The 16,889-nt window shown below is 40.9% G+C and overlaps 1 protein-coding gene across 3 annotated transcripts in view; it reads right to left on the minus strand.

Annotated features, from left to right (window-relative positions):
* Positions 1-16,889, minus strand: part of AK9 (adenylate kinase 9) — a 114,303-nt gene that overhangs the window by 16,200 nt on the left and 81,214 nt on the right. For all 3 annotated transcript variants that reach the window (XM_075862265.1, XM_075862264.1, XM_075862263.1), the window contains 9 exons: positions 16,179-16,445; positions 15,960-16,081; positions 14,331-14,550; positions 13,558-13,623; positions 13,096-13,299; positions 10,897-11,115; positions 9,996-10,209; positions 7,746-7,947; positions 6,034-6,180 (listed from right to left, as the gene is read on the minus strand). In XM_075862265.1, the coding sequence (XP_075718380.1) occupies positions 6,034-6,180; positions 7,746-7,947; positions 9,996-10,209; positions 10,897-11,115; positions 13,096-13,299; positions 13,558-13,623; positions 14,331-14,550; positions 15,960-16,081; positions 16,179-16,445 (1,661 nt within the window). The remainder of the gene's footprint in view (positions 1-6,033; positions 6,181-7,745; positions 7,948-9,995; positions 10,210-10,896; positions 11,116-13,095; positions 13,300-13,557; positions 13,624-14,330; positions 14,551-15,959; positions 16,082-16,178; positions 16,446-16,889) is intronic.

Genomic DNA, 16,889 nt, shown 5'->3' on the forward strand with positions numbered 1-16,889 from the left:
CAGCAACCTCCACTGTAGATCCTTGCTGTTTATTGCAATTAGTGTACTCTTAGAGGGGCTGTCCAGTTCCAGCAAATTATTGTTATTTTTTGCATAAATAAAGTTATACAATTGTCCCAAATACTTTCGGTGTAAATTCCTCATGGTTTTCAAGATCTAGATTTGTTGTTATTCAGTAGACTTTATAGTCATTCAGATGTGTCTTCTAATGAGCCGTGCCTCTGTGTGTCCATTCAAATGACCATGGACAGAATTTTATCCACTGGAAGTAAACGATTATTGCTCATAATGAATGACTGCAAGCAGAGATCTTAAAAACCGTGAGGAATACAGGAGCTATATTAAAAAATTGGATAACTTTTAGTTATTAAAAAAATAACATTACTTTGCTGAAGCCGGACAACCCCTTTAAGCCAGTCATAGGCATTTAATAGCTGATTCAATATTGATAATTTGGCCAGCAACTAATATACCCCTGACTGCCCAACGAACATGTACGCTTGGCTCAGGAGTGGAAACAAAGATAACAGAGAGGTCAGGTCCTTGTCTGTCAGGCCTCTTAGACTTTAGATTGTCAGCAGATCCTCCAGAATGGCTACTTGCTAACGCTCTTGACTATATAACATCAAACTAATATTTTCAAATAGAAGACATGTGACAGGATGCCTAAGGATGTCAGAAGAGCATTGTGCTCATGATGGTGCACGGAGACTTATGGGGGTACTGTGGTTGTTGAGGGCATAAACTCCATAATTAACAGTGTTATGTATTTACTTTATGTATTACATTATGTAGAAAAATCAGACACTATTCAGTGTAACAGATATAAAGGGTAAACAGCATTGTAGATCTATTTAAGACATCACAATCTTCCTTCTATCAAAATCCTTACATAGATATCTATGTGACTCAGTTTTCCCAGTCCTGATAGAGGAATGTATAACATCACAATTGTCCCACATGAGGGGCCTGATATAAAAACCTGTTTGACATCAATTGATAACAAAAGAAAAGGCAGATTTGTGCAGTAAAAGCCTCCTAGAGGATGGTTACTTCACATCAATGGCGGATCATCATTGGGTATTTTGGGTGGCCGTCCAGGGCCCGAGGGGCCCATGGCCACCCCAAGTACAATGCATTTTTGCCGCGAATCGCAGCAAAAACTGTGACAAAATGGCATTGTTTATATCCTGTAAAGGACCTGCAGACATAAACGTCACATGACTATGTCTGCAGTTCTTGTTACGGATTAGAGACCTGCTGGTCACATGACCGCGGCTCCTAGAACAGCAGCAAGAGAAGACTGTAAGGTGAGCTGCGAGGTAAGTATAAGGGGATCATGGATTTGTTTAAGGGGTCTAGGGTCTGTGTTTAGGGGGGTCTGTATTTAGGTGGTCTGGGGTCTGTACAGGGATGTAGCTAAAGGCTCATGGGCCCTGGTGCAAAAATTCAGCTTGGGCCCCCCTACCCCTCCAGACCCCTACGCACGCCTATGGCCATCTGCCTTACCCAACAGCCCCCATGGATACTCCCACAGTATAATGCCCTCCCATAGCTGCCTCTACAGTATAATGCCCCCACACAGTATAATGCTCCTTATAGCTGCTCCCACACAGTATAGTGCTCCCCATAGCTGCCCCCACACAGTATAATGCTCCCCATAGCTTCCCCCCCCCACAGTGTAATGCTCCCATAGCTGCCCCCACAGTATAATGCTCCCACAGCTGCCCCCACACAGTATAATGCTCCCCATAGCTTCTGCATACGGTATAATGCTGCCCTCACACAGTATAATGCTCCTCATACAGTATAATGCCCCAATAGCTGCCCTCACACAGTATAATGCCCTCCATAGCTGCCCTCACACAGTATAATGCCCCCCATATCAGCTCCCCATACAGTATAATGCCCCCATACAGTATAATGCCCCTGCCATATCAGCTCCGAATACAGTATAATGTCCCCCATATCAGCTCCCCCTACAGTATAATGCCCCCATATGAGCTCCCCCTACAGTATAATGCCCCCCCATATGAGCTCCCCCTACAGTATAATGCCCCCACCATATCAACCCCATACAGTATAATGCCCCCACCATATCAGCCCCCATACAGTATCATGCCCCCATATCAGCTCCCCATACAGTATAATGCCCCAACCCCACAATATCGGCCCCCCCATACAGTATAATGCCCCAACCCCGCAATATTCGCCCCCCATACAGTATAAGGACGCCATATGTGAATAATAGAAAAATAATAAAATTACTTACCTATCCCCATTCCCACGCCGGGTGGAGGAGATCCTTCTCCTCCTTTGGTCTGTGCTATGATTGACTCGGCTCAGACTGGCGCGATGACGTCAATGCATCGCTCATGTCTGCTTCAAGCCGCTCATGGCACAGTGAATGCTGAAGCAAGGAGCGGTCAGCTCCTTGCTCTAGCATTGAACGAAACCGGGACCGCTGTGAGTGACTCGCGACCCCCCGGAGGTCATCACACGACCCCCCAGGGGGTTGCGACCCACAGTTTATAATGTATTGTATTGTGCAGTTTGCGGTGGAGACAGGAGGAGGGGGGACTGTAATTTAACAGCCCCCCTCTCCCCACTCCACCGCAAACACAGACCGCACAATACAATACATTACAGGCCCCCTCTGAGGCTCACCCGGAGTCTTCCAGGATCTTCCACACCGGCTGGAAAGCCATACATGTTACATTACAGTCACATGGTACACTGAGTGTACCATGTGTCTGTGACGTCTAAGGAGCCCAGCCCGTAACCAGGCTTGGGGACCCGGTCGCAACTGCGACCCCTATAGCTACACCACTGGGTCTGTATTTAGGGTGTCTGGTCTGGGGTCTGTATTAGTTTAAGGGATCTGTAGTAGTTTAAGGGGTCTGGGTCTATATTTAAGGTGTCTGTATTAGTTTAGGGGGTCAGGTCTGTGGTCTATATTTAGGGGTCTGGTCAGGGGTCTGTATTAGTTTATGGGGGTCTATATTTAGGGGGTCTGGTCTGGTGTCTGTATTAGTTTAAGGGGTCTGTATTTAGGGGTCTGGTCTGGGGTCTATATTTAGGGGGTCTGTATTAGTTCAGGTGGTCTTATCTAGGGTTTGTATTAGTTTAGGGAGTCAGGTCTGGGGTCATTATTAGTTTAGGGGTCTGGTCTGGGGTCTGTATTAGTTTATGGGGTCTGTATTTAGGGGGCCTGGTCTGGGGTCTGTATTAGTTTAGGGGGTCAGGTCTGGGGTCTGTATTTTGGGGTCTATTAATTTATGGGGTCTGTATTTAGGGGGACTGGTATGGGGTCTGTATTAGTTTAGGGAGGCAGGTCTGGGGTCATTATTTGTTTAATGGGTCTTTATTTAGGGGTCCGGTCTGGAGTCTGTATTAGTTTAGGGGGTCAGATCTGGGGTCTGTATTTAGGGTTCTGGTTGTTCTGGGGGGGGGGTCTGTATTTATTTAGGGTGCTTGTTCTGGGGTCTGTATTTATTTAGGGTGCTTGTTCTGGGGTCTGTATTTATTTAGGGTGCTTGTTCTGGGGTCTGTATTCGTTCAGGGGGTCTGTTCTGGGGACTGCAATAGTTTAGAAGGTCTGGGATCTGTATGCATTCTAATTTATTAGTCTGAGTAAAAGGGGTTGTCCAGGCACATCGATAGGTCACCAGTATGAAAAACCGGTCCGTGCCCGGACAACTCCTTTAATGTATGGTTCTGGGCCTTGGTGTCTGAATTTGTGTTTCTATAGAGGCTGGAAATGGCTGCAGAAGCGAGGAGCAAAGATGTTTCATCAGGAGAAGTTGCCATAACGGTCTGTCAGATGGAGAACAAAAGAGAACGACTCCCATCAGAGAAGACGTCACTTGTGAGTCACAGGATTTATACAGGATCTGTCCTCTCTACTGACATGTCTGTTGTAGGAAATCCTTGTATTCCACATAAAGTGTTTGTGTACCCAGGACTAATAGACAAATGCGTGTTACCATTCCCGTTGTCAAGAGGATGTATCCCTACACAGTGTGTTACAGTCAACGATGGTTGGAGACTGTCAGTATGTAGGGACAAAGCCCTTTGACAAGAGGAATTGTAACACCCATTTGTCAATGCTCGCACAGAAAGGTGGTGTTCACTATAGACACATCAGAGCGGCGGTGGGGAAGGAGGGCCCAAGTTTGTGGAACAGACCAGGGCCTATGGTCTACTTAATCCGCCACTGCTTCACTTCCTTTAGCAGAGCGTAACGACTTGAGTGACATCACGGTGACTGTAAGTGAATTGAAGAATATAGAGAGGTCCTGTAGCCAAGGGGCAAGGCTCCTGCCACTGGAGAGAAAGACAAGGATTCACACTTGTAAGTGCCGGTAACTGTGTGTGAGGTGTATATGTATATTGGTTTTATGGAGAAGTATGATGCGCCAAATTAATAGGCACATGCCACTTAATAAATTTGCCACATCTTTGCTAAGAGCAGGCGTAGATTGGGGCCATAATTTAGGCAAATCTCTGGTGTAAATTATGGTCAATCTGTCGGACCGATGGTGGCCCTGCCTGTCCTGCTAAACACTCCACCCCTTTCTCACCACAGAAAAGAGACAAGAGATGCGTAAAACAGTAAAAAGTCGCAAATCTGCCATGGCCATAATTTGTGCCTTTTCAATGCCAGAATTGTGGCACAAATGTAATAATAAATTTCCCCCTATATATCATGGCTATTTGTACAAATGGTTTGACACGGATTTCTTCACCATTTTATAATTTACCGTTTGACGTTATTGCCATATTGTATGGCCTTGTTCCTGCATTTGAAGTGGGAGCACTATTAGGCTTTATTCACAACACGTTTTTGAGCTACGCCAGACATATATATATGTATACATACATATACACACACACACACACACACACACACACACACACACACACACATATATATATTTATATAAAAAAAAGGTAAACAGACGTAAGAAATAACATACTTGGGCTTATCCTATTAGTGTGGAGAGTATATGAAAAAATATATATAAATGGAATGCTGTGCAAAGTCCCTTACTTGTCTTACCAAAGCAGCCTCTCCATAGTGGTGTGCGTGAGCTCTGCTAAATATTTAAGGGGACAGTTTTGCTGGGGTTACGAAAATTAAGGCAAAAAAACGTGGTGAAAACGGCAACAAAATTAATTCGGGTAAACACATCCTAATGTTTGAAATCTGGTGTGAAAAGACAGTAGATCCTATTACATAAAGAGATTTGGTGATCTGTGTAACTGTTGTATCCTTATCAAACTAAATCCTGACAATAAGTAGGTGAATATAAAAATTAAAGTTTCTATCATTATACCTTGTTTAATTAGAGTATAGACTATTTATACTTACTTGCCATGATTAAGAACGCAGTTCGCGTTCGAAACGCGTAGGCTCAGGTTCAAATCCTGACTACTTGCATCTTGGGACTGCGTCTCCCTTCCGATTTTACTACTTTTTTCTAATAAACATGGGAATCTCATCTCCCTTTTAATACCACCACCAGCGCTGGATCATTTCTTTCTCCTCATTGATATTCTACACCGCGGGCCGTCGCGGGGATCCGACTGACGCTACCAGGAGACGCAGACCGGTGAGCTGGAGGTTCTCTCCCTGTTTCCATTATAGACTATTTATATAGGAGTCTAGAAACACGTGTAGAATGTAGATATTTTGAGTTTGCCCTCTCCCTCTATGAGAGGGATGTTTCCATCTTGGGTATTTATGGCATATCCACAGAATATGCCATAAATGTCCGATAGATGTGGGTTACACGTCTAGCTTGCTGTGCTACGCTGTTTCACGTCTATGGGAATTTTGGAAACAGCGTAGCAAAACACGCTTAGCTGCCTTTGAAAAACCTGGCCACCTCATGGGCAGAGCCCAACGACAGCAGCAGAAAGTAGGACGGGGGTCAGGGGCCTTGTTCTAGAGATTGGTGCCATAAACGTCAGAGATGGAAATACCACTTTAAACAAACATCAAACAAAATAAGCATTTTCCTTGGGTACCTTGTTGCCTCTTTCTTGTCTTGGAGTCCTCTTTTTAAAACTTCTTTTACTGGTAGTTCTAACTCAAAGATTTTTATTGGTATTATACTGCATGCTTCCAGAAGATCAGCTTGTTGTTTTGTTGCAGGATATCCATCAAAAACCACTCTGCAAATACATGTTAGATTTTTTGAATATTTATTTTTCAAGTTGGCACTGATATTTATGTATAACAAATGATGTGAACATGCAGTTTCTAACATCTGGAGTGTTTAACGGTGGTTGTCTGCTTGGGAAAAATCCCTACTTGTTAGGCGGGTCCATTGTCAATTAGCTTATCACAAATTGTCCCTCTGCTGGGACCCCCAGCGATCAGCTTCAATCTGTGGGAAAACCCGGAAGTAAGTGTTCAACTTCCTTACAGCAGTACCACAGGGAAATTATGCATTACACCGTGTACAATCAAATCAGTTGGTTAACTGTGTAAGGGCCTTTTCACATCAGCGCTCGGTTTCCGTTGATGGATTCCGGCAGACCTTTCCGTCAGGGGAACCCATCAACGCCAAGGCAAATGCAAACCATAGCTTCCGTTTGCATTACCATTGATTTCAATGGTAATGCTTCCGTTGCTAATGGTTTCGGTTTGTCTCCGTTCTCTAAGGTTACCATTTTTTGGGCAGAAACAATTGCGCAGTTGACAACTCTGAGAAAGTCTGCCATTGGAACCATGTCACTGTTACTTGTCACCAGGCTATGAATCTATGTTGCTGCCTTTTAAATACTCGATCAGGGTCATAAAGCAGTCACTTGCTACTTCAGATCTGGTCTTTGCATCAGCACAATATCACAGGCATTTTTCACTGTAATATAGATAGATAGAAATCAAGCAATACTACGTAGTAAATGTGTGTGTAGATATATATACATATATATATATATATACACACACACACACACACACACACACACACACACACACACACACACACACATACATGCATACACACACACTAGTATAGAAAACCCGTTACACGGGTATGCTAGCAAAAGGAAATTCAATTACACACTTTAAGACAATTATACTCTTTAAAACAATTACGCCTTTTAAGGTTGTTTCAATCCTTAGAGCAGTTACGCCACTTAAGGTGGTTACGCCGCTTTGGGCGTTTTATAGCCTCTTTGGGCATTTATTAGCCACTTTGGGCTTTCCCCCTCCCGCTTTTATCCACCACTCGACCACTCCTACTCTAATATCCACCACTCGACAACTCCCACTCAAAAATCCTATGCTCCAACTCGATTGTCCACCACTCCCACTCGAAAATCCTACACTTCAACTCGATTGTCCACCTCGTCCAGTAACACCCGTTGTTGCGTCTATCGTCGAAATGAAATAATAATAAGGAATTGGAAAGAAGGAGAGAAATTAGGTTTGGCGCTTATCATAGAGTTTGGTTGTATTTGGTAAAAAAGAGAAAAGCAGCTGAGTGTAAAAAAAACCTAAAACTCTAATGCGTCGCGGCACCACGTCCTCACCCAGTATATATATATATATATATATATATATATATATATATATATATATATATAAAAGACTTAAAACAGACTGTAAGATGAAGGACCAAACACATTCCGACAGGTATAACATGTATTGTTCAGTAAAATTATGTACTGAAAAACAAGTTGAGTTATTATACTGGGCCCTCTTCTTCAGGGAGAACACATTTTCTTACCCGGTTGTATTGCAGGTTAGATCCATCATGGATATTTCTAGACACCTAATTGCCAGATCATCCGGTACAACCAATCCCTTTTCAAGATGATTCTTTATATCTAATGAAAGTTCAGTGTTAGGTTGGTTTTCCAGCACAGAACGTATGGCATCTCCTACGGACAGGCACTGTAATCCATATACTCTTGTAAACATCTCGGCAACTGAAACATGGAAGAAAAATATTATATTAATATAGATAACGTGCAGTCATTGTTTTTTGTTAACGTCAATGGATTTTATTTAAGCAGTAATAAAACAAAAGAAGCAAGTGTTCCCATGTAGGGACTGTACAAGAAAGACAACATTGATAGAAAATGGCATTACAGTAAAGAATGCGGAGCAAATAGAATGGTGTTCATGTAATATCATACATTGGGATAATGTACATAATGTAGTAATAGATGGAAAAGAGAGGAAGGTAGTTCTATAATGAGAACAAGTAAATGTCTAGTATAGTCGTATTTGCCCTACCAAAAGCCCACCAGCTGCAAAATTGGCACATTCACTTTTCAGACAACTAAGTTTTGTTAATACAGACGGGAGTCTATTCAGCAAAAGGGTCATCTATTAACGGCTAACGGCTAACACCTAAACATAAATACTTTCCTGTTGCACATAAAAGGAAGGGACATGCAAGTGGTTACTTGAACTATGTCACTTCCTGGAAGTGTACAGAAATGCTGGTGCAAGGAGAAAGGGAGTGTGGCAATGTTTATAGGGCACTCTGGTAGTGTTAATGGGGAAACCCTGGCACGGTTTATAGGTACTCTACTGGTTAAAGGGGCATTCCAGTTGTGATAATGAGTATGTGGCTCACAATTGAGCTTGTGTGCAGTATCACAAATCTTTCTTAAAGCATTTCTTAAAAAATGTTAACTATGGTTTTGTTACAGGATAAAGAACACCATTACGATAAACCTCTGTCCCAAAAAACACTAAGCCATAAGACTGATACAAACTGTGCTTGTCTAGACTTGATTTTGTGATCTTCACGGTCCTGTCATACTTTATTTATTAAATGGACACTAACTTTTCAAACAACTTATGCAAATCTCATAGTATACCTGATATAAATCAACTTTGTAATTTACTTACTATCAAAATGTAGTGGTTTTATCCATGCAAATTTAGTGTGAAATTACTAACACTAGGTGTCTATCTTCCTATAATCTGCTGTCCACCCCCTGTTGTCAAGCAAAATCCATCTCTAGTTACAAAGCAGAGACGAGAACTGGACAGGTTCAAAGTGGTGTGGGACCCGTGGGACAAGTATTGGATACAGGGAACTCAAGATTAGGTGGTAGGTGGAGCTCCGACTATCCCCCCCCTCCTCACCCCCTTAAACCCCTGTGTTTTTTCCCAGATGTTTTGTCTGTCTATTGAAAGTTACTGTCTTACTATGTGAATTGCATGGCCCTTCATGCTGCTCTAAGTTATATGTATATTGTTGAAAAATTTTCAATAAAAACACAGTTGAAACCAAAGCAGAGACGACAGACTTCTGGAACTGGGGACGTGTCTCTTCACTGCAGACACACTGCCCATACAAGTCTATGGACAGGGGGCAGGAGGAGAGAGCAAAGTGAGACACACACAGATCTGCAGCAGCTTCTGATAAGATTTCTATGTCACCCCACTTCTGGATTCTCAGCTACACGGCTCATTACTGTAGTATATTGTCCTCCATGCTGCTGCCTGCAGTGTCTGTCTCTCTCTCTCTCTCGCTATATATATATATATATATATATACATATATACATAAAGAGAAGACAGAGATAGGAGAGCAGGATTTCCCTATCCTTTATGTGCAGCATATAGAGGTCATGATAGCAGCTAGGCCCCATCCACTAGCTCAGAGAAAACTAAGAATTAGAGATAGAGCCTGCAGAGGGGGAAACTGCTAGAAAATGCTGTATACAAGTCATATAATGGCCAGAAATAGATTTATTCCTCATGTACACACATACGACAGCTTATTCTGAAACGTCACTTGAAAAAGTTAGGTAAGCTTTAAGAGAGCCTTCTCCCTATAGATAAAGGAACACTCCAGTCAAAACTGACTTTGCTATTCCTAGTGCATAAGGGGTGATATAAAGCAGGGATTTTATGAATGCCAGAGAGAGAATCCTTAAGTCATGCACCGCCTCTTAAGGCTCTGAACTAGGCAATGTATCCAATATTTGAATAATTTTGTAGGGCACAATCATACCTGTTGTCTTTCCAGATTTTGGAGGACCAAGAATTGCAATTCTTATTGGCACTGATGGTTGTGGTTTTGGTTGACGGATAAATTTAATGGGATTCTTCATAAAAATGTCTCGGTTTTGTTTTGTTGAGAAGAAATAAATGTATTGCCGATAGATCAATGGATAACCAGGATTTTCTTGGTTTCGAAAAGGTTTAATTACTTCTCCTTGGCTCAGCTAAGTTGTATGAAAAAAAAAAAAAATTGTATAAATATCGGGTTAAAACATCATTGATGTATTGGAAACAAGTTTCTATACATATATGCTTACACAAATATTTTATCTTCCAATAAAAATGAATAAAGAGACTTTACAATAAAGTAACAGTGTTAGTAAAACTAATGACCTTTGTGACAGACATTCCTTGTCTATAGGCTTTTAGATTGTCCTTGTAGATCTGGCAAAAATAAGGCACTGACTTTTGACCTAAGTCTATGCATACGTTGGGCATATAAATGAAGTAGATGTCAAATACAGAACAATATTTTTTTGGGCCATTAGCCTGGTTTCAAGCATCTGATGTAGCCTGTATTTTTATTTTTCAGCTAAAGCAGGCCTACTAGTTATATTGCATAATAGAGATGATATGAAGCAGCTTACAGTAGCTGTGGAGAGCTGCATTATAGTGGAAGAACACAATAATCTGACAGCCACCTACAGCAGCAGGGGGAAAGTACACGAAAGGGTATCTGTCCGTGGCTATCTGTGTTACTATGCGGAGTCTGAGTGGTTTCTTATAGCTACAGTACATAGGAAGAGCACAAAGCAAGTGGCATTACTTGATCTCTACACAAATGCTGCCAGCAGATGTAAAATATGTATTTAGTATATATATTTTTATTTATTTTTTCAAATTTACAATACCTTTACTGGGTCCCATCTTCCAAAGATACTGGGGTGTTTATATGATACATGAAGCATTCTGCTAGCAAGGAACAGACTGACTGGGTAACATTTTTCAAAGAGGCTTGCACGATTTTCCACAATATGCTTTAGCTTCTCAAACACTTGGAAATGTACAATGTTTGGTTTTCGACTTGCATTTATTGTAACACAAGGAATCATTAGGCTTTGAAGTTCTTCCTATAAATGTAAAGGCGTATAGTTTTACTCTAAAACATTATTATAACATAAATCAATTACATATGCGAATATATTAAAAACATTTTTTTAAAATAGAATTACTTTTGTACATGTTGATTTTCAAAATGTTAATGGATAATTAATTATATGTTAGATGAATGCTATATTTTTTGGTTGCTATAAATGGACACAACAATGTATAATATTCTGAAATTTACATTCTGTTCCAATGGACACATGGCCATACAACATAGGCTATAGTCACTTAAGTCTATGTATGAAACTTTTTTCTTTTAAATGTGTAGGTGAAGACTGTAAACAGGTCCTTCAAGTATACTGTTTTTGGTGATAAAATATTGAATTTCTCTGGTCTTTAATGAAAAAAATATTTGGGGTGCTTTTAAAGATTTTCTGATTGAAAAAAAAAAACCTCTATAGTGCTTTTTATCTGGACCCTGTATACACTATTGATCTGGAGGTTGTGTACGCTATCTGATCGGCACTATTTGGATGCTGTATCTACTATTTAATTTGGACACTATCCACAAATTTTTTGGGAGCTGTATTCCACTACTTATCTGGACACTGTATCCCACTACATATCTGAATCCTATACACACTTTACCTTGATGCTGTATATGCTATTTCGCAGGACGCTCTGTACATTAGTTATCCGGATAGTCAGGGTCTTAAATGGGACGCAGCACTCAATGTCATCAGTGCTGTGTAGCGTACAATGTCCTGACACTGCCCATCATATAAGCCTCAACATGCTGAGCGAGCCTGAGGGGACTTGGAGGGGATAAAAGGAGCAATGAGGTGAGCCAAACATTTTCTTTCTTTTTTATTGCCTGTTGTAAGGAGGCAGGGCAAGGTACAGGGCTCGGTTACGCTCCATAGAGTGAAATCTTTGCCAGCTAGGAGCTAGCATAGATCATCACTATCACACAAAAGCTCTGCCCCTACTCTTCCCTATCTATACTGTTGGCCTGGGACAAATCATAGAATCCAATGGATATCATTAGCACTTTTATGCTGAAGAAATTTAAATTCACCGTTCTGGCCCAGATGTTAACTCTCTGCTATCCAAAATCCCAGAGAGTCTAAAATCTTTATCCACCTTCTAAATTCATCATCTTGTCCCCATCTCACTCAACCCCCTTATTAGAACGATTATTTACAGTTAATGGCTTCACACTTTCCGATGCTCACAAGTCCACTGTCTCAGGATAACCTTTAATTCCACCCGGTTTTTCAAACCACACATCTAAGTCCATTCCACCTACTACTGCTTCCACCTCAAAAAGATATCTCAAACCTTGAGTCAACAAAAATGCTAGTACATGCCCTGATTGTCTCCTGCCTAGACTAATGCAACATCCTTCTCTGTGGCCTCCCATCTAACACTCTTGCACCCCTCCAAACCAACCCTTAACTCTACTGCCTGGTTAATCTTCCTCTGCCTTCGTCCCACCGCTGCCTCACCCCTCTCGCAATCCTTTCACTCGCTACCCATTGCCCAGTAAATTTAGTGCAAAATATTAACAATGACATAAAAGGCTGCCCACACCTTGTCCCCTTCATACATCTCTCAACTTATCTCCTGATTCCTACCCACAAGTAATCTTTGGTTCTTACAAGAACGGTTTCATTGCTCCCCTTTTGTTGGATTCTCACATCATCGTGTCCATGACTTCTCCCGTGCATACCTCAAAGCCTTCAAAAAGCTCCTCTTTCAGTATACATTTTTTTTGAGTGATCTCATTGCATTGAAGAGCATAGTAGATTAAGCTTTTCAATACGGTTAAAAAAAATAATATTATATATAAATATATGTTAAACATGGATATATTTGAATAATAATATGTGGTGTAAGCATCGGGAAGTGATTCCGACTTATTTTCTGAAAAAATGTCACCGATATGATATGAACAGAGCATAAGAAACAATCATCACTCCAAATACAATAAAAGTCTTTACCTTTACTGACTGGAGAGAATCAGCATCTGCTTCACACTTTTCTCCAATTTCAGTTTTCATTCTTTCAATGGCCTCCTCTTCTTGCTCTTCCTCCTCTTGTTCCTCCTCTTCTTCCTCTGGAAACTCCTCTGCGAGGATCAGATCAATGTCAACGTCTTCCTCTTCTTCTTCCTCTTCATCATTATCACTACCTTCTGTATCCTCCTGTCCTTACACAAGAAAACAAGTTACTTCAACTCATTTATTTGACCTTGCCTATGTTACATTTGGCCCAATAAAGGCAGTCATATATGGTCGAACTCCTATATCTACATATTGTATTGTTGTAGGAATGATAAATAAATATTACGTCACAAGTGAATCCCTATACTTTTGAGAGTCACTTGAATTGATCATTAGTAAATACAGACACGTAAGCGCAAAAAAGAAACATTACTATAGTGTTAGAATTAAACATCTCACCATTTGCTGCTCATTTATTTTTTGCTCAGCTAAAAGTTCAGCTCGTCTCTTGGCAATCTGTTCATCCTGCAGTAATTCAGGTATAATAGCTTTGTTAATGTATTTGCAGCTGTGAACATCATTTCAGTTCCAGTCTCGGAGAATAGGTCACAAACAGGCTATATTTTTTTACAGCATGGTACATTTTATTGTGCAAAGCAAATACAGGTTAATATTATAATGTACGGTATTATAGAGAAAGATGAAGAAAATTACACGGGAGATTTATACAAAATTAGTTGGAGTGCTTCACAAATTGGCACGTCACCTGCATGTCCCTATGAAGGGAACATGGCAATCTTTTTTGAATCGTTCCATTTTCTACTTCAGTAAAAGAGCTGCCAAGTCAGCATGTTGGGACTTCCAAGTTGTATCACACCTAACCCCACTTTTAGGCTAAGTTCACACTACTATCCGTTCTGAGCCTCCGTTGATGCTTCCATTATATTTGATGGGAAGAATAGCGCAGCATGCAGCGCTAATCTCCCGGTCACAACGACTGACACCACGATGGACCCCAATATAGTCAATTGGGTCAGTTGGGTTCCTTTGGTGTCAGATCCGGTACCAACATTAGGGTCTCTGTTATAACGGAAACAATGACGGCAGTGTGATCAACCATAACATCCCATTGTGCAGCAGGTTTGGTTGGGTAAGCCTAGCCTAACTCAGCAGCTAGAGAAAAATGTAAAATACAATAATTTTTTGCATTAAAAAAATATATATTTACACACCCTCATTTTCTCCTTCATATTCCTAAGTCTCTGTATTCGCTCTTCCTTTTTTCTTCGTCGTTCTTGCCACTTAGCTAAACGAAGGGGAAGTAACCGATCACAGATGTCACTCTCCTCTGCTTCTAGGAAGATAGCAATGTCTGGGATAAAGCCTCGATCACCTATGTATTGGACCTCCTCAACTGTACTAGGGAAGTCATCCAATACAAATCCAGCTGACCTGTAAAAAAACCCCCACAAACAGTAGCTAATTATAGCATTATCAATCCAAAAACAGTATAGCGAATAGTAAAGAATATACAGCAAATTCCCTTTGACCCGGCATCAATAAGTTCTGACTACTGGACATTAAATCAATGTGTAATGTAGGATGTGCCAGGCACTCCACTCTGGATTCCAGATGACTGTCCTGAACAGGGGAGACCCACTAATAAGAACTCAGAATTCCCTAATGGGGTTTTAGAAAATAGGTTTTCTACACAAATAAAATGTTAAAGTAACGCTAAAACTAGAAATTAATGATAAAAGTAAACCGGGTTTAAACTTGTGTTTGTCAGTGTTAGTCTGCAGGATTTTAGGAATGTTCGTGTGAACCCAGCCAAATACTGTTTCAGGGAGATTTTTGCAGGAGGAAAATCTGCCTCAAAATTCCGCTTGGAATTTTGAGGCAGATTTTCCTCTGCCTGCACGCCGATTATCGCGGCGCTTTTCGCCCGCAGCCATTGAGCGCCGCGGGCATAAAACGCGCAAAATACGCTTTCTCTGCCTCCCACTGATGTCAATGGGAGGTCCGAGGCGTAAACCCCTGAAGATAGGGCATGTCCCTCCTTTCTCTCCAGCTCAGCATGATCCACAGCACAGTGTGATTGTGAAGTGAAAGAAGCTGGGCTGGAACAATGAGAAGTGTATGATGCTGATTGGTCACTGATTGGTCAGCGTCATACACTCCTCTGTACAACACCCAGTTGGTAAAAAGTAAAAAACACGCCCAGTTGTCCAACGGGCCAGAGAATAAAACATTTCGTGGGAGTCCTTCTTTAAAAAACAAAATGGTTTTCAAGGACGGATATTCACTTTAAGGTATGAACCTTCTCTTGATCTCTTCCATTTTCAGGTGACAGATGACTCAAGCTTAGTCAAAGGGGCGGGGCTTGACATGCTTTGTCTCTTATTGTAGACAGAGAAGTGTGAGGTGTCCTGCTGCAGCCAGTTGTTACAGCCAGACACAGATTTGTGAGAATGACGTTGGGGGAATAGCTGATCTTCTGGGAATTTATATATTTCTCAGTTTTGATTGCAATATGAAACAGAACATGATCACAGGAAATTCTTACTTTTTTTTTTTGTATCACTTCTATGTTTAAGATAAAGTATGCTACTCTACCAGTGCTTTATTTTTAATCCCTAATGTTGCAGATTTGTGCCAGATTATCAGACTTTCTGTATTCATGTATACAAAATTAAAAGAGATTCAAAGTAATTCAATGAGATACTACAATATACACGTTTATTAAGGTAATATTACCATACTAAACGTAACATTGTTTAACCTAAATGGCACCCAGAGAACTGGCATGTTTACAGGTGCCAGGTAACCCCTTTCTCAAAAGTTGATGACTTGTTAATTACTGAAAAGGTTCTTTAGTCCACCATTCGGCTACAAGCTGGTCCAGAACTTCTGCCGGCAGAGGCTCATTGTCTGCTAAATAAGACTTGACTGCTTCTTCCTCTTCTGTTAATACCACCTCTTCCTATAAGAAAAAGTTTAAAACCATATTAGCAGTACTGTATTCCACAATAGATCCAAATTATACCCTACGGCACACGGTCAATAAATCCCAACCATACCTTTGGCTCAATGCTATTTTCTCTTTTGTTTTGAACGGTGTTTCCATTTTCTAATCCGAGCAGCATGACTTCCTCTTCTGAATCATCCTCAACCTCATCTTCTTCATACTGAGGTCCAATCTTTTTCTCTAGCTTAGACAGCATGATTTCTTGAAGGTGATCTTTGAACTGAATGTGGAACATGCCTAGTTTGTCCGCTAGCCATCTTGAATTTACTGTCTTGCCAGTACCACTTGTACCAATCAAAAACACTCTCAAAGGTGGAGGCTGCAATGTAAAGGGCAAATATGATATTAAAACAAATCTTACCCATCAAAAATACTATGAGGTGACTATTTAGCAGTAAGGAATTTGCCTAGTCTAAAATGTTTGCACTGCAATAAACTTTGTAATGACTATAAAGATCTACAACACACAACATCTGCATGAAAACATGACTACTTTCTGTCTAACAATGTCACAATATCCTTGAAACGCAAAGACTGCCATTAAATTCAGTACTGTAGTTCTTGCTCTTTACCAGGATAGTGTAACAAAACATTAAAGGGGTTGTCTGGTTTAGAAAACCGATTTTAATATACCCCATTAGGGCATTTTTAGTTAATAGGGGGGAGACCCTTATTCCAGATCTTCATCTCAGAGAGGAGAAAGGCTACAAAGAGCATCTCTCACTCTGGAGAACCTGGCATGTCCATGCATTAAACATACAGC

Source organism: Rhinoderma darwinii, chromosome 4 (assembly GCF_050947455.1).
Source record: "Rhinoderma darwinii isolate aRhiDar2 chromosome 4, aRhiDar2.hap1, whole genome shotgun sequence".
Taxonomy (NCBI): domain Eukaryota; kingdom Metazoa; phylum Chordata; class Amphibia; order Anura; family Rhinodermatidae; genus Rhinoderma; species Rhinoderma darwinii.